This window comes from Anolis sagrei, chromosome 2 (assembly GCF_037176765.1).
Source record: "Anolis sagrei isolate rAnoSag1 chromosome 2, rAnoSag1.mat, whole genome shotgun sequence".
NCBI classification, from domain to species: Eukaryota; Metazoa; Chordata; class Lepidosauria; order Squamata; family Dactyloidae; genus Anolis; species Anolis sagrei.
The window spans coordinates 27,245,428-27,267,876 of NC_090022.1; the positions used below are offsets into that span (position 1 = coordinate 27,245,428).

The following is a 22,449-nucleotide window of genomic DNA, read 5'->3' on the forward strand; positions in this document are numbered from 1 at the left end:
CCGCCTTTCTCAACTGTACGGTGACTCAAGGTGGGTTACAGATTGGCACATTTCGATGCCATGCATTCATAAAAGTGCATATAAGCATGTATATATGCATGAACCAATACAATACTACCTAATGTCTGTACAATATTCGTGCTTGGTTATGAAAATGAAGAACAATTTTGAACTACATAAACTTACCTGTTTTTCAGTGGAAAGTGTGGGTCTCCTTTTGGATTATGATATAGTTGAGATAAATAGGATTGTTGTGCTCTTTCGTTGTGGAACTCTCTGCCCCGGAGTGTGGTGGAGGCTCCTTCTTTGGAGGCTTTTAAGCAGAGGCTGGATGGCCATCTGTTGGGGGTGCTTTGAATGCAATTTTCCTGCTTCTTGGCAGGGGGTTGGACTGGATGGCCCATGAAGTCTCTTCCAACTCTAGGATTCTATGATTCTATGTATACAGATTTGTTTCACTGTTTTTATGAGTACGTAAATAAAAAAAAAACATATTACAGGTAATCAGTTGGGGGCTGACTGAATCTTCCCCCATCAATCTCTCTTTGTTGTTGAAACCGACTAACATATAAAGTATACTGACATCTACACTATAGAATTAATGCTGTTTAACACTGCTTAAATGCCATGACCTAATGCTATGGAATTCTGCAAGATGGGGTTTGGCACCAGCACTCTTTGGCAGAGAAGCCAAAAAACCTTGTGAAACTACAACTTCCATGATTCCCAAGAATTAAGCCATGTCAGTTTTGTGTGTGTCAGGAGTGACTTGAGAAACTGCAAGTCGCTTCTGATATGAGAGAATTGGCTGTCTGCAAGAACGTTGCCCAAGGAACGCTGGGATGTTTTGATGTTTTACCATCTTTGTGGGAGGCTTCTTGCATGTCCCCGCATGAGGAGCTGCATCTGACAGAGGGAGCTCATCCACGCTCTCCCCGGATTCGAACCTGCGACCTGTCAGTCTTCAGTCCTGCCGGCACAGGGGGTTAACCCACTGCACCACCGGGGGCTCCTATGGCATTAAAGTGGTGTTGAACTGCATTAATTCTCCAATGTAGAACAGGCATGGGCAAACTTCAGATCTCCAGGTGTTTTGGACTTCAACTCCCACAATTGTGGGTGTTGAAGTCCAAACACCTGGAGGGCCAAAGTTTGCCCATGCCTGATGTAGATGCACCTTGAGTTCTCTCTTTACTATATACAAGTGATTTCTCATAGTGAAGAAGGCTGTAGATGAGTCCAGCCTGGGTGCGGTGACTTGAACAGATGGTGCCGAAGACGATCCTTTTATTATTGGAGGCTGACTCTTTTTTCCATAGCATGTTATCAGATCCGGTCTTTTGATTAAAATGGTATTTATTACTCTCCTTTAGTAAGCATGAATAGCATGCCGGATGTTGGAAACAGCTCTCCTGAATGCTGAGTTAATAAACTCTTATCTTTCACCATATGAGCTAAGTTATAAATTAGTTGAGCTTTATATAAATAAACAGACTCACCCTGGGCAGCATTGCCAAGTGAACTGATCATGAAGATGGGCTTTTGAAGTGATAGAGCTCTGAAATTACTTTAGGTCTGTAATCAGTTACAGTTATCACTTCAAAGCCCAGTCACGGTACTTCCTGTAGTCCATAAATGTAGCCTCCTCCCCTTTAAAATGCGACATCAGTGTCTACAATAGAAAAGAAAGAACATCCCATGACAACAGCTGGACTATGTACTATCCCTCCGCTGTCATTTAATAAAGTCATACACTCTGTAATTCTAAAGGTCTATTTGAAAGTTAAACCACCAAAGGGATCTATTTGAAAGATCTATTTGAAAGTTAAACCACCAACTCCCACAATTTCAAATCGGCTGTTAGGAATTGTGGGAGTTGAAATCTAAAACACCTGGAGGGCCCAAGTTTAGCCATGCCTGCTATAGGGACTTCTCCATAGTTCTGTCTATTAGGATTTGAAAAGAGATATCATTATGTAATGGGTTAGCAGATGATTGGCTGGGCCAGGAGCCAGGGTTCTGATTGGCCACTGCCTTTGGCTAGCTGCTGAGACCAACGGTTCTAACTGTCATTCTGCCATTTTTCTCACTTTGGACAGTGAAGAGATAGTGCTGGCTCCCAACTATTTTAAGGCACAAGGCTTAATTTAAATTTATTTATTTATTTATTTATTTACTGTATTTGTATACCACCCCTCTCAGCCTTCTGGCGACTTGAGGCAGTTTTAGACCATCTAAAACGGTGGTTCTCAATCTTCCTAATGCCACGACCCCTTAATGTGCTTCCTCATGTCATGGTGACCCCCCACCATAAAATTAGTTCCATTGCTACTTCATAACTGTCATTTTGCTGCTGTTATGAATAGTAATGTAAATATCTGATATGCAGGATTCATATGCAGAGCATTCTGAACTCCACCAACGATGGAATTTAATCAAACTTGGCACACAGAACTCCCATGACCAGGAGAAAATACTGGAAGGGTTTGGTGGGCATTGATCTTGAGTTTTGGGAGTTGTAGTTCACCTATATACAGAGAGCACTGTGAACTCAAACAATGATGGATCTGGACCAAACTTGGCATGAATTCTCAATATGCCCAATGTAAACACTAATGGGATTTGAGGAAAATAGACCTTGACATTTGGGAATTGTAGTTCACCTACAATCAAAGAGCATTCTGAACCCTGGCAATGACTGAATTGGGCCAAACTTCCCACACAGAACCTCTATGACCAACAGAAAATACTGTATTTTCTTGTGGTCTTTGGTGACCCCTCTGACACCCCCTTGCGACCCCTCCAGGGGTCCCGACCCCCAGGTTGAGAAACACTGATCTAAAAGGACTATTTTATTCCTCTGATCTCTGCCTGAATTCAAAGAGACTGATGTATATATTTTACCCTGTTTTGAACTAAAGTAAAGATACTGTTACTTGTTTCACAAGCCTGAGTGACATTTTATTATACTGCAGGATATATCTTGGTTTAAATACTGTGGTAAAGCTTCGGCTTATACTGCTTATTCACATATACCAACCCTAAAACTGTCCACTAACTATCCTATAGGGACTCCTCCATAGTTCTGTCCTGTCCAGTGACTGAATAACATTGCCCTAATCATATTTCAATATCACTCACAATCTGTGCAACAGCATCCAACAACATCCTCTAAATTTCTGTCTCACAATCCGTGCAACGGCATCCAACAACATCATCTAAATTTCTGTCATTGCACAAAATGTAAGAAGAGAAGACTGAGAGGTAGCATGAGAATATCTTAAAATATTTGAAGGGTTGCCAGATGGAAGGTTTATTTTTGGCTGCTTCAGAGAGCAGAATTCAAAACAACCAATTCAGAAAACATGAAAGGAGGTTCAATAGTATACTTTCTGATAAGTAAATAGAGTACCTTGGATAGTGGCACACATGAGAATGGAGAATTTCAAAGTTTGTTGGGCTCCTTCTTTAGTTTTTTTTTTTTAAATAACAGGTTGGATGCCCATTTGTCATAGTTAAGATATGGATTTGTTCATTGGCACCATTTTTAACTCTATAGTTAAATTATTCTATAATAACAAATGCAGATTACCCGCGTCAATAACATTCTAAAGGGAGGGTCAAGTTGATGTTTGTGTGGACAAAAATTATGAAATAAAATGAAAACCATACAGCAATCTAGTCCACATTTCCATACATTTTGCATCAACAAATTAAACAATCTATAGTTTGGGTTGCTGTGAGTTTTCCAGGCCATATGGCCATGTACTAGTAGCATTCCCTCCCACATCCTCAGAGGCTGTGAGGTCTGTTGTAAACTGGGCAAGTGGGGTTTATATATCTGTGGAAAGTCCAGGGTGGGAGAAAGAAGTCTTGTCTGTTGGATGCAAGTGCTAATGTTGCAATTGGCCACCTTGATTAGCATTGAATGGCCTTGCAGTGTCAAGATCTGGCTGCTTTCTGCCTGGGGGAATCCTTTGTTGGGAGTTGGCCTTGTTTGTTTCTTGTTTGGAATTCCCCTGTTTTTGAGTGTTGTTCTTTACTTACTGTCCTGATTTTAGAGGTTTTTTTTAATATTGGAAGCCAGTTCATGGTATCCTCCTTTCTGTTGAAATTGTCCACGTGCTTGTGGATTTCAATGGCTCCTCTGTGTAGTCTGACATGGTGGTTGTTAGAGTGGTCCAATATTTCTGTGTTCTCAAATAATGTGCTGTGTCCAGGCTAATATACGGTGCCCAATCTTAAAATATCAATAATATGCTATTCCCAAACTTAAAATACCGGAAAGACTTCCACCAGAAGATGGAGCATAGTTGTTCTCTGTTGCTTCTGACTTTGAATCTATAACTAGTGAGTAATAGAGGAATCTGTGCAAATGTTGTGAAAAGCCTTCTGTTATCAGGAATTGCTTCATAATGAAGAGCCTGGTTGGTTCATCAAGTGGGCGAAAATGCTTTTGGAACATTGCCATACAGCCTGGAAAACCCGCAGCAACCCAGTGATTCTGGCCTTCAACAACACAACCTATAGCTTGAAAATATCTCCCCTTAACAAAAATCCTAGAGGCACTTCTATTGTTCTTTCTGAAGATGTGTTCATTCGTTCAGTCATCTCCGACTCTTCGTGACCTCATGGACCAGCCCACGCCAGAGCTCCCTGTTGGCCGTCACCAACCCCAGCTCCTTCAAGGTCAGTCCAGTCACTTCAAGGATGCCATCCATCCATCTTGCCCTTGGTCAGCCCCTCTTCTTCAATGCCTGTGGAATTGGCCTTAAAATTCAACATATTCATAGGGCTTTGATGGGCTACAACCCATCATGATGGCTACAGTTGACCCCTCCCCCCCCCCCCCCCATATCCACTGCTTGCTTTAAGTGCAGGAGAAAAACACCTTAAGATGACAGTTTTCTACCTCTGGTTTTGAAAAGAAAGCACAATTTGTTCAGAAAAATCTTCTGTTAGCACCTTGCAAAAGAAAAGTATACTACTCTGCTACAAGATTGCACAAGGTAGCATCTGGTGAAACGGGAAATATTTCCATAAAACCACCTTAATGTAGGGTTGCGGAGTTCAAGTTCAAATTAGAATATCATTAACCAAATTTCATGAGAAGAGCACGTTGAATCACACCATTTTCCCCAGCATTATATTTATACTGTGGGCAGCCAAATTCACAAATGGGACACGATAACAATGGTACTCCCCCTGCCCCCAGTCATTTTCTCTAAGAACTGGTTACATAAAACACGCTTTCCACAGCACTGGAGGTAATATATACATTGGGTCCTTAATCTTTGCTGGGATTTGGTACCAGGATCTGGTGGGCAGGAAAAGAGATTTAAAGATGGGCTCAAAGCCAACCTTAAAAACTGTGGCATAGAAACCGAGAACTGGGAAGCCCTTGCTCTTGAGTGCTCTAACTGGAAGTCAGTTGTGACCAGCGGTGCTGTGGAATTCGAAGAGGCATGAACGTGTGTGTAGATTTTGGGAGGGGGAGGGAGGGGAAGCAATCAAACCAACGATTTGTATTTAAACTTGATTAAAATGTAATTTCCATAATACAGTTGTTAAAAAATTTAAAAGTGTACTTAAAATATATATATTAATAAATGTATATTTTTTCCCCAGGGTTGCCCACTGCTACATTTTGATCAATCATTGACTGTGTAATCTCCTTCAAGAGATCATTTCTGAGCGAAGTCACCTGTATTTTGACACTGGATTCTTGCAACCTTTCCTTAGTCGTGGGTTTTTCAGGCCGTATGGCCATGTTCTAGAAGCATTCTCTCCTGATGTTTCACCCACATCTATGGAAGGCATCCTCAGCAGTTGTGAGCTCTGTTGGAAACTGGGACCTCACAATCTCTGAGGATACCTGTCATAGATGCAGGCAAAATGTCAGGAGAGAATGCTTCTAGAACATGGCCATACAGCCTGAAAAACCTACAACAAACCAGTGATTCTGGCCATGAAATCTTCGAAAATACTTTTCTTAGTCCCTTATGTTGACTTGGCTGTCACCAAAACTTGAAAGTTTTGAGGCGGAGTCCACTTGAGCTATAAATATATTAACAACTGTAGAAGTGTTGCAATAGGTAAACAAGTGACAAAGCCCTGTAAATGGTAAATGCACAACAAATGCCCTCTGCTAACACTCAGTGCTGGGAAATGATGTGAAAATCAATTTTTCTCAGTTGGCCTTAAGGAAAATTTTCAGGAGTTAAACTTGCCAATAGTGAATTGTAGTCTGCCTTGTGGGCTTCCCTTAATCTGGATTTTTGGCCTCCGGCCCAGGCAGTTCCACCTCCAAAGGCCAACTTCCAGTTCCTGCTACGCCCTCCTCGCTTCTACCTTTACTCCTCTTTGACGCAGTCATTTTGCTAATAGCACAAAAAGGGTGGAGGAATATTGACTAAGAGCAGAGGCCGGCACATGGTTAGTTCTGTTTAATGCTCCCATCTTAGAAGGCTTCTTCCTATCCTTTGGGAAAGAAATCTGGTAGTCCCTCCATCAGGTTGGATGCTGAGCTTTCCAGCTGAACAGTCTTCAGTTTGGGAGATTGTTGGAAAGGTCCCAGCTCCCCAGAGCAGTGAAACAAGGAAACATAATACAAGTTCCTTGCCAGCCGGGCTTTTCAGACTGGTTCTGAGTTACTCTACTGTTTCTGAGATGGAAAGGGAAGTGTTTTGGTCATTGCAATGACTGTTTTATGATGGAGTAGAGCCACGACTTAGATCCGTAAGGATCCCAGAGATGTGGAAACTGGCTTTGGCCTTGGTTCTCCTGTACCCACCATCTGCTGCCCTTCAGCCTGAAGGTTTTCTGGACACCGTCAGCTGCTCTGATGTAAGTACACCAGTCTTGCCATGGAAATAGGAGGCAGGTTCTCTTTCCACTGCCAAACCATCTGTTCTGTGGGCTCCAATCAGACAATTCCCTTTTCTGCTTTCTCTCTCTCTCTATGCTGCTTTATTGATCTGATGGTTTGAATCTATGTTTATAGTCTGCTTTTGGCCGTGAAAGCCTTGGACAACTCATATTTTTATCAGGACAAACCCTGCTAAGAAAATCCCATGACAGGTTCACTTTAGGATTACCTATAATTGGAAATGAGTTGAATGTTGGAAACAGCAACCTTTTACAAGCCTCCTATACTAGTTATTTGTTATGTATATAATTCAGATTGCTCACTATATTGTATATGTGTGTAATGGTATGCAGTTTTCCTTAACTTTATGTTGTTTGAGGCTGTGGGAGGGACTGCGGACCATGTGATCAGATCTGGGACTATTCAGATTGAGACTCCAGTTTACAAGTCAGTGTTGTGTATAGGTTGTGTTCAGTCTGCATTAGACAAAAGACAGAGAAGAGATTGCAACAGAATGCCTTAGAGAACTTACTGTTTAAACTTTCAACTGATAAGCTATGTACCTGTATGCAGAAAACATGAAGTTTGTAAGTAAACCAACTAGATTATTTTTAATTAATATTACTTATTTTGTCTCTTGAGCGTATGATTTAAAACCAAATATATTTTATGGGAGAGTAGATGTTTTTGGGTAACTGAAATAACACTTCTGAAGATCTAATATATATTTCATGCAATGGCATCATCTTTGTTGCTAACAGTTCAGAGAGATAACCAGGTATATCAGTCTGACAACTGAGAAAATTTGCCTTGCATGAAACTAGTGGAGGAATACCACTAAACAGAAGATTCACTCAAATGAGTTTTTAGCTCCTCTCAGGAAGATCATACTTTACAAAAAGGGTATTATTTTTCCAAATGGTAGTGAATGCCAATTAATCTCCAAAAGGTCATGCTTCCAAAAGGCTTTGGAGATTCTGGTTTTCCAAAAGGTTATGATCTCAAAGGTTATCTTTTTTCCAAAGGATATGCCTTTTCCAAAATTGAAGGCAAATAACTGATTTTCACAGAACAGACAACCTGGGAGAAGCTGCAGCAGTTGGCTTTTGCCTGAATTTATAGGGAAAGGGCAAGTTTCTGCTCCAAAGTTTCTCCTCCTCTTGCTTTTGCACTTTGCATTCAGTTTGCAGAAATTGAGGTTAAGCTGAAGACAAAAGGGGAAAATAGGAGGAAATCTGGAACGTTTTTGAGAAACTGAAAAAGTGGGACAGCAGAATGGTGGATTCATAGAATAATAGAGTTGGAAGAAACCACAGAGGCCTTTAGTTTGACCCCCTGCCATGCAGGAAAAGCACAATCAAAGCAACCTTGACAGATGGCCATCCAACCTTTGTTTAAAGGGCTCAAAGGAAGGAGCTTCCACCACACTCTGAGGCAGAGTTCTACTGTTGTTGTTGTTATATTTATACCCCCGCTTTATCTCTCCCAAAGGAGATTCAAAGTAGCTGAACAGCTCGTACGGTCAGGAAGTTCTTCCTAATGCTCAGGTGGAATCTCCTTTCCTGCAATTTGAACCCATTGCTCTGAGTCCTAGTCTCCAGGGCAGCAGAACACAAGCCTGCTCCCTCTTCCTTATGAAATCTTTTCATAGAATCATAGAATCATAGAATCATAGAGTTGGAAGAGACCTCATGGGCCATCCAGTCCAACCCCCTGCCAAGAAGCAGGAATATTGCATTCAGAAGCAGGAATATTGCATTTCACGTATCTAAACATGGCTATCAGGTCTCCTCTTAATGTATTGTCGAAGGCTTTCATGGCTCGAATCACTGGGTTGTTGTCAGTGTTTTGGGCTGTATAGTCATGTTCTAGAAGCATTATCTCCTGACGTTTTGCCTGCATTTGTGGCAGGCATCCTCAGAGGTCCTCTTAACCTCCTCTTCTGCAGCTCTCAAAGCTGCTCCTGACAGGGATTCATCGGTCTCCAGACCTTTGAAGGTTAATCATCAACATCCTTTCTAAATTGGGGCAGTTGGTATTGCAGTCTTTGTCTGGAGAGCCACACTTGATTGGCTGTGGTATAAAGGATACTTAAAAAGCAACGGAAGACCAACTGGACTTTTGGACTTTACCAATTCTTTCCAATGGAACTCAAGAAGTTAAGTGTTTTTCCCTCCTCTGTATGAAGCAACTACTGCTTGAATTCCCTTGCCAGACAATGGAGAAAGGTTACCATAGCAATGTTTTATACTGCTTCTGCTCAGCCTATGTGTGAATAATAAAAAAGTAATATTTTCTCAAATCCTTTAATAAGTGCTCGAAAATTAAAGTACTGCAGATTCTACTTAGCATTATCAAATGTGGGGAGTGTGTGTAGGACAGTGTTTCTCAACCTTCCTAATGCTGCGACCCCTTAATACAGATCCTCATGTTGTGGTGACCCCCATCCATACAATTATTTTCACTGCTACTTCAAAACTGTCATCTTGCTATGTTATGATTCCTAATGTAAATATATGATATGCAAGATGTATTTTCATTCACTGGATCAAAGCACCCCTGTCAGCAAGTTCAGCAGTTCAACCCGCTGCTCTACTCTCCCATAAAACAACTTGTTTTATATCATTTACTCAAGAGACAAAAATGAAGTAGGCTTTGATAAAATAACATATTTGGTTTACTTGCAACTTCATTTGTTCAGCATAACATGGGTACATAGCTTATCAGTCTAGTTACAGACATATTTGAGATAATCTCTGTGTGCAGATGGCACAGGGCTTCTTTCTTATAATCAACAGCAGGCATGTGGTGTTCCGAGCAGTCCCGAAGTCTAAGAAATCTGTGATCTGAGCAGTCTCAGATCAGACTATGTGGTCTGCAGCCACTCCCACAACTCTCTCAAGAAACAGAGAGCAAAATAAGCTGCATACAGAACATACACACAAAGCAGTAAGCAACAGGATTATATACAAACAAATTACTAGTGGAGGCTTGGAGTAGGTTGCAATTTCCAACAAAATTAGGCATGCTAAGGTAAGAAAGGCCATGCCTGGTGTTCCAGATGTGTAAACCACATATGCAACATTGACATTGCACATTGCTTGAAAATTTCACTTTTTGGACTTCAGCATCTGCATGAGTTAATTGTTTCAACTACAGTTCTATACATTCTAATTATCTCAATTTGACAGAGATAAATCCTGTACCATTTCACCTTTCAGCTGCTTTTCTTTCTCTTCCTCCCACTTTCTCAACTTACTCCCTTTGGTGCTGAAGGGTGTATTTACACTGTAGAATTACTGCAGTTCGACACCACTTTAATAGTCACTAGCCGTTCCCTGCCACGCGTTGCTGTGGCCCAGTCTGGTGATCTGGAAAATAAAGTAATGAGAAAGTGTTGGTTTCTAATATATGTAATTTCTTTATACTTTTGGGTAAACAGTATTTCTTGCTATTTCTTTGTCAGTGTTGATGTGGAGAGTGCCTGGTTTGCCTATTCTGGAACAGGCAACATATCAATGTCCTTCTATAATTTGTCCCTTTCAAATCTATGATACTATATGTGTGTGAATCATATATATCTATCTATATCTATGGCTGGATGGCTCTTTGTCAGGAGGGCTTTGATTACGTTTTCTTGCCCTGGTGAAGGGAGTTGGATTGGATGGCCTTAAGTATTTTCTGTTGGTCATGGGGGTTTGTGTGGGAAGTTTGCCCCAATTCTGTTGTTCGTGGGGTTCAGAATGCTCTTTGATTGTAGGTGAACTATAAATCCCAGTAACTACAACTCCCAAATATAAGGTTTATTTTCCCCAAACTCCATCTGTGTTCATATTTGGAGATATGGAATACTTGTGCCAAGTTTGGTCCAGATCTATCATTGTTTGAGTCCACAGTGCTCTCTGGAAGGAGGTGAACTACAACTCCCAAACTCAAGGTCAATGCCCACCAAACCCTTCCAGTATTTTCTGTTGGTCAAGGGAGTTCTGTGTGCCAAGTTTGATTCAATTCCATCATTGGTGGAGTTCAGAAGGTTCTTTGATTGTAGGTTAACTATAAATCCCAGCAACTACAACTCCCACATGTCAAGGTTTATTTCCCCCAAACTCCCATCTGTGTTCATATTTGGAGATATGGAATACTCATGCCAAGTTTGGTCCAGATCCATCATTGTTTGAGTCCACAGTACTCTCTGGATGTAGGTGAACTACAACTCCCAAACTCAAGGTTAATGTCCACCAAACCCTTCCAGTATTTTCTGTTGGTCAGGGGAGTTCTTTGTGCCAAGTTTGGTTTAATTCCATCATTGGTGGAGTTCAGAATACTCTTTGATTGTAGGTGAACTATAAATCCCAGCAACTACAACTCCCAAATGACAAAATCAATTTTTTTGAGTGATGGTCACTCCTTGGGTTAGTAGGTGTCTTGTGGCCAAATTTGGCGGCAATTCGTCCTGTGGTTATTGAGTTATGTTAATCCCACAAACAGACATTGCATTTTTATTTATATAGATGCCTCAATGCTACGGAATCCTAAGAATTGTAGTTTCTTTTGGCAGCAGCACTTTTTGTGGCAGCAAGGGCTACATACCTTGCAAAACCTCAACTTCCACTGAACCACTGCTGTTAAACTAGTGTCAAACTGCATTACTTCCAAAGTGTAAATGGATGCTGCTGTGGAAAGGGAGGAGTGTGGATGCTAAGAGAGGTTGAGGAGGCCACACCAGCCGCACAGATTATCATAGCAAGGTCTCTTCAGCTGCTGTTTATACCCTGGAATTTTTGTGACCAAGGAGACAGCAAATGCCAGTCCCTCCCAATTACAGTGTGGTGGTGGCAGTGCCAAGCTAAGAGAAGGAGCGAATCAGATTGAGCAAACAGGGCAGCTGCCCTTTCCACCCACTTGGAGGTGACTTCTTTTGAGTTAGATTTCACATAACCGTTCTGAATTCACAGAAATCAATTAGATGACTTTTTATTAGCACTTTCCCAGATGCCAGGAAAAGCCACACCTCTTGAGGAGTCAAAGGGCTTATGTGCCCTAAAGAATACTGTTTGCTGCCATGAGTCTCTGTTAAGAATAAAAGCGGTATGCAAATAATGACAATGACAATAATAAAACAATTACTAAAGGCAAAGGTAAAGTCAGACACGACTAGACATTAAGTCTAGTTGTGTCTGACTCTGGGGGGTGGTGCTCATCTACATTTCTAAGCTGGAAAGCCAGCATTGTCCATAGACACCTCCAAGGTCATGTGGCCAGCATGACTGACTGGAGTGCCGTTACCTTCCCACCAAAGTGGTACCTATTGATCTACTCACATTTGAATGTTTTCGAACTGCTAGGTTGGCAGAAGAAGGGGCTAGCAGCGGGAGCTCACTCTGCTCCCCGGATTCGAATTGCCGATCTTTCGGTCAGCAAGTTCAGCAGCTACTGGGGGCTCTTCCTCCTCCTAATATATCACCACTATTGTTCCACAAGCTCCTGGTAGGAAGACATTTTGCGAGGAACAGATAGTAATGGTTTAAAATTGCATTGACACTTTAAAATGAATGCAGTTTGATGCCACTTTAAATGCCATGCCTCAATGCTATGGAATCATGAAAGGTATATTTTGGTGAGGCACCAGCACTCTTTACCAAAAAAAGTTAGAAACCTTGTAAAACTCCAACTCCAACCATTCCATTGCATTGTGCCATAGCAGTTAAACTGGTGTCAACTTGCCTTATTTCTACAGATGCACCCCTAGATAGATGAAGTGGTATCAAACTGCTATAATTATGCAGTGTGGAAAAGACATGGGTTCCAGAAGGTCTTGGCTGTAGGATTATGGGTTTTCATTCTAAAAAGTAACTTCCAAGATTTTTTTTTTAAAAAAGGGGAGATATGTATTGGGTTGCTGTGAGTTTTCTGGGCTGTACAGCCATGTTCCAGAAGCATTCTCTCCTGATGTTTTGCCCACATCTATGGCAGGTATCCTCAGAGGTTGTGAGGTCTGTTGGAAACTAGGAAAGTGAGGTTTAGATATCTGTGGAATAATATCCAGGGTGGGAGAAAGAAGTCTTGTCTGTTTGAGGCAAGTATGAATGTTGCAATTGGTTGCCTTGATTAGTATTGGTGATGTGTATTGTTTCGGGCACATATTTGTTTCATGTAAGGAACCAGAGACACACAATTAGGGCAATTAGAGACAGTGTTTGTTTCTTCAATCCCAACCTGTTTTGGTGTGTTGAAAAGGGGGATGGTTTGTTTTTGTTTGTTTTTTCATGTCAGGAGCGACTTGAGAAACTGCAAGTCGCTTCTGATGTGAGAAAATTGGCTGTCTGCAAGGATGTTCCCCAGAGGATGCCCGGATGTTTGATATTTTACCATCTTTGTGGGAGGCTTCTCTCATGTCCCCAGATGGAGAGCTGGAGCTGACAGAGGAAGCTCATCTGCATTCTCCTTGAATTCAAATTTGACCTGTTGGTCAGCAGTCCTGCCGGCACAAGGGTTTAACCCACTGTGCCACCGGGGGATTGTGATGGAAAAGGAGAGAAATGTTACTTGCGCTTAAACCTTCTTTGTCTTTCTACAGGGCCTGAGCTGCCGGCTGCTGGGTACGTGTTTTCTGTTTTGTTTTCATTCAATAGTTATAATCTCATGGCTATACCTGCAATTAAATAAAGTGTGCCATGTACTTGGCATGCCTTCAATCCAGTTTGAAGGTCAATCCAGTCAGACAGGATTATTTTGCAGGATTGTTTACTTTTTAACAAACTACACCATAGGGTAAATAGCTTTGCCTTTCAACAATAATAAACAGATCCATGTGTGATCCCTGCAAAAAATTAAGTGACACCAAAAGGAGTCACAGATCTCTCTGACACTTCCCTGGATTCAGGGAAAAGAGAGAAGAATTGAAAATAAGGACGGGCACAAAAGAAAAAAAAACTTCTCTTGGGTGACATTTTAGGTTTCATCTTCCTATCCCGTGCCTTCAGACCAGCTTTGGCTCCATCTTCACTGCCATATAATGCAGTTTGAAACAGCATTAAATGGTCAGTGTTCTTACGTAATGCAGTTCAGTGCAGTTCAAATGGAACATAGGCCCTATCTATACCAACCATACATGCCATTTTAGGAGCCCCCAGTGGTGCAATGGGTTAAACCTTTGTGCCAGCAGGACTGCTGACCAATAGGTCGTAGGTTCGAATCTGAGGAGAGCGCGGATGAGCTCCCTCTGTCAGCTCCAGCTTCCCATGTAGGGACATGAGAGAAGCATCCCACAAGGATGGTAAAATATCACAACATCCAGGCAACGACCTTGCAGACGGCCAATTCTCTCACACCAGAAGACTTGAAATATAGTCGGCAAATACAGTCCTGATGTTTGCAAACAAGCTCTTGTCTAACACATGTCTTCATGAGGCAATCTTTCAAGTCGCTCCTGACGAAAAAAAAGCCATTTCAAACTGCATTATAGAGTAGATGGGACCCTAGCCTCTAGATATCAAGCAGCTTGTTAAAAATAAATATGGGCAGAAAGATAGGGTTGTACTGAAACTTGTACTGAATCCACAAAGTGATGGGTAACCAATGATGAGAAATGAAAAGTGGGGTAACAGGTTCAAAAGGATGGGCCAAAAAAAGATAATCAATAATAGCAGGGCGTTCCCAAGGGATTATATTGTTTATGCGTTGGGGCTTTCTGATGTGACAAAATAATAGTATCATCCATCATCCCTTTCAGGCATCCTTGTTCTTTCTCAGCTTAATGGGATTTATTACCCAACAACAATATATGACGGTAAACCATCCCATTTGCAGAGGATTAGAAAGTTTCTTTTTTGGTCTACAAAACCCTGTATTTCCTATCTTGCATGGTCAATGGGAATCTGGAGGATTGGAGTCCAATGTTTCTTTGTTTGTAATGTAAGGTATTCTAGGATAGCTTGATGTTGACTATGTTCCCATCTACACTGCCATATAATAGTCTGAAACTGCATTGTGTGGTCAGTGTAGACCAGGCCTGGGAAAACTTGGGCCCTCCAGGTGTTTTGGACTTCAACTCCCACAATTCCTAACAGCCTCAACTTAAGCAGCTGAGGAGAAAAAAAAAGGAAAGGGCCTGAGGCTCTGAGGGATTGTGGAAGTTGAAGTCCAAAACACCTGGAGGGCCCAAGTTGGCCCATACATGGTGTGGACTCATATAATGCAGTGACATTGAGCATATAATAGCTTCAAACTGCATTATAGATGGAGCCTAAGAGACCATTCACACTGCAGAATCATAGCAGTTTCACACTACTTTCACTGCCATTACTCCATCAGATGGAATCCTGGGATTTGTAGTTTGTTGCAGCACTCAAGCATTCTGTCAGAGAAAGGTATGCCATCGCACCTGAAGGCTATAACTCTTAGTGAAAGCGACATCTTTCCCCCAGGGGCTGGCCCGTAGCCAGGATTTCGTTTCGGGGGGGGGGGGGGGCTAAAAATTTTTCAGGGGGGTTTCGGGGGGGGCTGAGTTTCGGGGGGGGGGCTGAGTCTGAGTGAAAGAGGGTCTAGCCTAGCAAACCTTTTGTATCATTACCCCAATACCCCCATACATATGGGATATATTGAGAATGGTGATCAAATCATGATATTAATAAACATAACAGTTTAAATAATGCACCAGTAAGGCCTTTTCGCGAACCACCATGAGAATTTCGGGGGGGGGGGGGCTGAAGCCCCCCGAGCCCCCCCCCCCCCCCGGCTACATGCCTGCCCAGGGGATTGCTTCTTGCCTTCCTTTAAAGAACTGGAACTCCCAAGGACCAAAACACTGTAGATAACTCAAAATAGGTTTTATTGTCCTCAAATAGTTATCCCTTTAAGGCAATAAGCTGGAAGTTTCAAAGGGGTAAAGGAAAATATACGTTACAGTCTCTGGTTGTCTTGGGTCCAAGGAGATTTCGCAGCTGAGAAGCTTTTCAAGGTTCCCTCTTTCTCAATGGCTGCAAATGCCTGAACATTCACAGCCCCAATCCAAATAGCCTATATTTGAAGACATGAAGCCTTCCTCTGGTGCCACAGGACCAGTTTGAAGGCGCTTGGGTCTCCTCAATGTTGTCCAGTGCGATCTGGGTATGAAATATATCAGTCCCAAGGGTAAAAACCTTAGAATTGGTGATGAGAGGTAACTTAATTAAGGGCTTTAGAGCCAAGTCTCTTTCTCACGTCTATCTGATAGAAAGTTTGATGGTAGAATGGAAAAGGAAAAGCTCTGCCCCCCTCCAGGAAGAGGCGGAGCCAAGCAATTGAGCTGAGGAAGCAATATAACTGGTGCAAACAACATTGATTGACTGTTATAAATAACCAATCAATCCAACTACACATTTACAAACTAGGCAAGCTTGGGCATGTTATACAGTTTAAACCTTTGCACTTTAAAATTCTACACACAGGTGGCGCCACTCGTGCTGTCACAAAAGGTAAATACCTCACAAAGCTACAAATCCTAGATTTCTGGTGCTGAACTGCTTTGATTCTGTAGTTTGGATACCGCCTAGGTTGCCAGTTAAATTAATTAGCTTTATAGAGTTGTTTTTAGTGGAGATGGAAATAGCTGTAAAACTATTCTCAATATAGATAATATAACTGCTTCAATTTAGCAATCCATATCTACACAAGTGTGCATGATTATAGATAGAGATTTCTAAAACAACTAGCGATCGCTACAATCTACACTAGAAGTGCATCTACGCTGTAGAGTTAATGCAGTTTGACACCACTGTAACTATCGTAGCTCAATGTTGTGGAATCCTGGGAGTTGTAGTTTCACAAGGTATTTTTAGCCAAAGCGTGCTTGTGCCTTTCCAAACTATGATTCCCAGGATTCTATAGCATACAGCCATGGCAATGACAATGGCGTCAAACTGCATCAGTTCTACAGTGCAGACGCACCCTATATGCTAGTGCTTTGGTCAGTTCCATAAAGCCAGCCGTAAGACAAAAAGATCCCTAGGGTAACTGTATGTTTTTCTCTCTTTCGCCTCTCATAAGAGGATGTGCTGTGCATAGCTGGGGAGACGGTGCCAGATCCCGAAACGGGTCCTGTCTTGGTGCTGACTGAGATGATGATGAGGAACAAACTTCGGTGCCAGGAACGTTGGGACTGTATCCCTTGTGTGCAGGTGACGCTACGCCTTGGCCTCCTGGGTGAGAAAGATGACACTGGAGTCGGTGCTTGAAAGCTTCCCCTTGCTCTGCTTTTGCCACCTCTCCCATGACTTTTGTTTGAATCTTGGCTGCAATATGGGAGCATCTATACTATAGAATTATTGTAGCTTGGCATGACTTTTCCTTCTACAGTTCAACGCTATGACATCATAGCAGTTGTGGTTTTACAAAATCTCTAGTCTTCTCTGCCAAGGAGTGCTAGGGCCTTATCAGACTACAAATCCCAGTATTCTATAGCATTGTGCCACAGCATTTAAAGTGACATCAACCTATGTTAATTCTTCAGTGCAGATGCACCCTTCCTGCCACTACAGGCCAAGCTTATTGGTCTACAGTAGGATTTATGGCATAAATGCCACATGCAGATCTTTGCCAAGCTTGCCTAGTCTTCAAGCCATGCCCGCTTTGGCTCCATTTTCCTCTGTTCTGGTTCTGGCTACTGTTGGAATGCAAATCTTGATGACCTTTGACACAGATCTTGGGAGCTAAGCAGGGCCAACCCTGGTTAGTACTTGAATGGGAGATTGTGAACAAACACTAGATCAGTTTTTCTCAACCTTCCTAATGCCGTGACCCCTTAACACAGTTCTTCATGTTGTGGTGACCCCCAGCCAATGCCATAACATTATTTTCGTTGCTACTTCGTAACTGTAATTTTGCTACTGTTATGAATCGTTATGTAAATGTCTGATCTGCAGGATGTATTTTCATTCACTGGACCAAACTTGGCACAAATACTCAATATGCCCAAATGTGAACACTGGTGGAGTTTGGGGAAAATAGGCCCTGACATTTGGGAGTTGTAGTTGCTGGGATTTATAGTTCACTTACAATCAAATAATATTCTGAACCCCACCAAGGATAGAATTGGGCCAAACTTCCCACACAGAACCCTTATGAACAACAGAAAATAATGTGTTTTCTGATGGTCTTTGGTGACACCTTTGACCCCCCCCCCACTGACCCCCCCCAGGGGTCCTGACCCCCAGGTTGAGAAATGCTCTTGTAAGCTATAATTGAGAGCCAAAGAAAACCTTTTCAAATTCATGATATCTCTATTAAGTGATGTGTATACACAATGTGGACCATAACATGATCCAGTGGTCTGCAGTAATGGGAGGCACCTTCCCGTCTTGCATGGCATGTTGGATTATGCCACATATCTTCCTAGGCAGCATGCCTTTTGTCATTTTTCCATCTATTTTGTAGGAGATTTTTCTTTAAGAATAGAATGGGTAACATATTGATAGGAACAAGACAGTAAAATGTTGCCTTTAAAAGCAATGAGCAACATAATTCTCTTTCAAAAATATTATCCTAAGTTTTAACTCTGCTCCCTTTGCTCGGTCTTTTTTTTCAATTCTGTTACTCCATTTTCTTCAGCAGCAGTTAGCAGTCCTCTAAAACAAGGCATGCAAACAATATGTTATGTAAACCCCCAAATGAAACATCTGAATGGCACTTTGAGTGCTGGCTGGCTTAGATATTTTGTTTGTGTTGGCCTTTCTATTAGCTTCAGCCCTTTTGTACTTTGTGGCCATTCTATGAGTATGTCTTAGGAGGCAACAAAGCAAATATTATCATAGAAATAATAGTTTAACATCTCAGTGACATGTTTCTTTCATTTCCTTGTAGAGTCACCTGCACAACTAGATGGAGGAGCTTCCATGACCAGCACACATCTCAAAAAACATAATGGGAAAACGGAGGGTGAGCTGGAAAAGACCTGTCCACAGAAGCTCTTGTTTACCAATTGAAGCCCTCCTCCTGCCCTGTTGACTTGTGCTCTTGCTTGATCTCTCTGTTTCCAGAATTCCTGCGAACCCATGTTTTACTTGCAGCCGAGACATACCCTTCCTCCCACTGTGCCGAGGTAGAAGTCTTCATTCCCCTTGGTCAACGTGACTGGTACAATAACACTCAGGTAAGTATCTTTTTGCATGAACCTTGAGGAATAAAAAATATACAAACAAAGATAGATGCTAAATAAGAAGCATATAGTGAACACATTGTTGTACCTTGCTTATGTTTCACCTCATCTCTTGCCATATGACTGCTTTTATCTGCCGCCTCCAGAGCTTCTCCTTATCAAAGCACAGTCCAGCAGAAGACCAACTGCTGGTACTCAAAGCCCTATGGCCTTCTTACTATTTATGATGTTCTTTTTGGGAAAGGATGACCTTTGAGATCATAACCTTTTTGAAAACCCGAATCTCCACAGCCTTTTGGAAGTGTGACCATATGGAGACTAATTGGCATTCACAATCATTTGGAAAATCATAACCTTTTGTAAAGTATGATCTTCCTGAGAAGAGCTAAAAACTCATTTGAGTCAATCTTCTCTTTGATATCCATTAATATTCATGCAAGGCAAATTAGGTTTCTCAGTTGTTAGACTGATATATCTGGTTATCTCTTTGAACTGTTAGGAACAAAGATTATGCCAATGCAGATCTCCCAAAGTGTTATTTCAGTTGCCCAAAAAACACCTACTCTCCCATGAAATATATTTGGTTTTAAATCATGCTCTCAAGAGACAAAAATAAGTAGTCTTTGTTAAAAATAACATAGTTGGTTTTCTTACAAACTTCCTGTATTCAGCATACAAATACATTGCTTATCAGTTGAAAGTTTAAACAGAAAGTTCTCTAAGGCATTCTGAGGCAGTCTCTTCTCTGTCTTACTTTCTTAATGCAAACTGAACACAACCCAAACACAACTGACTATACAAAACTAAACATCACAGACTTCTAAAATGGAGTCTCAATCTGAATAGTCCCAGATCTGATGACATGGTCTGCAGTCCCTCCCACAACCTCAAACAACATAGAGTTAAGGAAAACTGCATACCAATAGATACATATACAATATAGTAAGCAAACTGAATTATATACATAACAACCAGTATAGGAGGCTTGTAGAAGTTTGCTATTTCCAACAGTTCTGGTCTCCTTTTCCTCCTCCTTCTGCATCTCTTCCTGCTGCTCCTCTTTCTCCTCCTGTGCCTCCCCCTCTTCCTCCTTTTCCTGCTCCTTCTCCCCTTTCTTTTTTCCTCCTGCTCCTTCTACTTCTCTTCTTCCTCCTCCTCCCTTTCTCCCCCTCCTCCTCCTCCTCCTGGCAAAATGTCTTCCAAAGAGGCTGGGCATTGCCTTGAGCTAAATGTGACCAGCCGAAGATCCCTCGATGGGTTCTCATGGCCAAGTGGGGATCTGAACCCTGTTCTCCCAACCATACCTTGAGTGTTCTTGTTCAAAACCAATGACCAGTGACCTGAGTTGGGAAGAGGCTCATCTGTCCCGCCTATTGGCTGCTCCACCTGAATGATGGTATTAATTTGGTCTACAGGGAGCAGGCAAGTGAGTAGCACCTATAACAGCATGGATTACTTAAATAATTCTAGCCTATTCTTCATAAACGAAACAAATCCAGAGCAATTCAAACGTTCAATAGACATTCCTTTGCCTCAGCTTTAGAGCCAGCATGATCTAGTTGTGTGAGCATTGGAGACCAGGATCCAAAACCCAATGATAAATTCACCTGAGGATCACCATAACTTGGAAATGTCTTGAAAGCACAACAATAGCAAAAAAAATTGCCAACCAGTGTTTAACACAGGCACTCCCCTACTAAAAAAACAAGATAGGTTCTACAGATTTGTGTGTGTGTGCAGATCAATAGGTACCTCTCCAGCGGGAAGGTAACGGCACTCCATGCAGTCATGCCGGCCACATGACCTTGGAGGTGTCTACGGACAACACTCAATGGCTCTTCAGCTTAGAAATGGAGATGAGCACACCTCCTCCCAGAGTCAGACTAGACTAGACATAATGTTAGGGGAAAACCTTTACACACACACACACATATAGAGAGAGTGCTAGCTTTGAGTAGCATAGGGAAGGGTGAAAACCTCTTTGGTGTTTGTTTTGCTATCTGTACCCCTGTTCAGAAGTTTTTACCTCACTTTCCGTACCTGTGATCATTGGATTTTGAAAAATTTGGCTTGGTGTGGCAACAAAGATTGGGGATAAAGCTTCAGTGGAGACATCTCTTCTCTATGATAATTCTTTCAAGGGTGAATTTCCCTTACGAGGGGTAGGCTTCTATCACTTCCTATTCTCATCACCATTCTTAACTATGAGTTGTTTGTAAGTTGGATGTTTGTAACTCAGTGATTGCTTGTACATTGCTTTTTTGCATTTTTTTCCAGTCACAAATTGTACCAAGGGAGAATGCACATGTGTGAACATTATAACACAAAAGTATAGCTCAGCCTATCCAGGTTGGACAGGCATTTTATTTGTTCCCTGTTTGGTACTGTTTCTAATCAACATGGGCATCAGGCAGATTCCTAGAATGCAAACGGTAGCAATACGCTGTCCAACAATAGAGTTCTGAAGAGCCTGTACAGTATGTGTTTCATGGCCCTTTTGTTTGGCTCCAAAACTGTTACTTGGTACAGATTTTAGTATAGCGACCTGTTGTTTCAACAACAAGAAGGAAAATACTGGCATCAGTTCAAAAGTAAAGAACAAGAAAACAAACTTGGGTAGTACAGATCTCCCAACCCCTGAGGATGCCTGCCGTAGATGCCATGTTCCAGAAGCATTCTCTCCTGACGTTTCGCCTGCATCTATGGCAGGCATCCTCAGAAATTGTGAGGTTCTCCAACCCTGAACATTTCATAGATATATAAACCCCATTTGCCTAGTTGCCAACAGACCTCACAACCTCAGAGGATGCCTGCCATAGATGCAGGCGAAACATCAGGAGAGAATGCTTCTGGAACATGCCCATACAACCCAGAAAACTCACAGCAACCCAAAGTTGGGTAATACTTTTACTGAAAAATGAAAATATGATAAACAAGACAAGCTTCCAATTCTTCCAGGATTCTTTATTATACTTTAGTCATCCAATAAAAGCATTATTTTTTTAATTATACTCATGTTTTGTGCAACTAGCTTGCTTGCTTACACTTGAACTCTATATAATGCAAACCAGCATCAACATAAAAGTCCTGTCTTTTGCAGATGCCAAACTGATGGCTCATTGTGGAAAAGCAATGCCACAGCAGTGATAAAAAACTTTAATACAAAAAAGCAACCATTGTCTCTCTTGCATTCAGATGTCGACTATTTGCCTCCAAAGCAAAGAGCGAGATCTTCCATTTGGAAGACTTGGAGGTTAATGCATAAGGGGAAAAACCCTGAATTTAATTGTGATAAAGAATAAAAGGCCTTATTCTTTCGAGGGAGATTAAAAGAGGAATATAGAGACGTATTATAAGATTGCTCTCTGCCACTTGTAGAGCAGGTTTTGGCTTCATACAGAGCACTCCGTAGAGTAAGCATTGCTGTGCCAGCCTGCCCACAGCTTAC

The 22,449-nt window shown here is 41.8% G+C and overlaps 1 protein-coding gene across 1 annotated transcript in view; it reads left to right on the forward strand.

Moving 5' to 3' along the window:
- Positions 1-6,367: 6,367 nt before the first annotated feature.
- Positions 6,368-22,449, forward strand: part of IL17RC (interleukin 17 receptor C) — a 46,937-nt gene continuing 30,855 nt past the window's right edge. Inside the window, exons 1-5 of the mRNA XM_060766531.2 lie at positions 6,368-6,846; positions 13,446-13,467; positions 16,895-17,050; positions 18,707-18,781; positions 18,883-18,995. Coding sequence (XP_060622514.2) covers positions 6,754-6,846; positions 13,446-13,467; positions 16,895-17,050; positions 18,707-18,781; positions 18,883-18,995 — 459 coding nt within the window. The 5' untranslated portion in view covers positions 6,368-6,753. The remainder of the gene's footprint in view (positions 6,847-13,445; positions 13,468-16,894; positions 17,051-18,706; positions 18,782-18,882; positions 18,996-22,449) is intronic.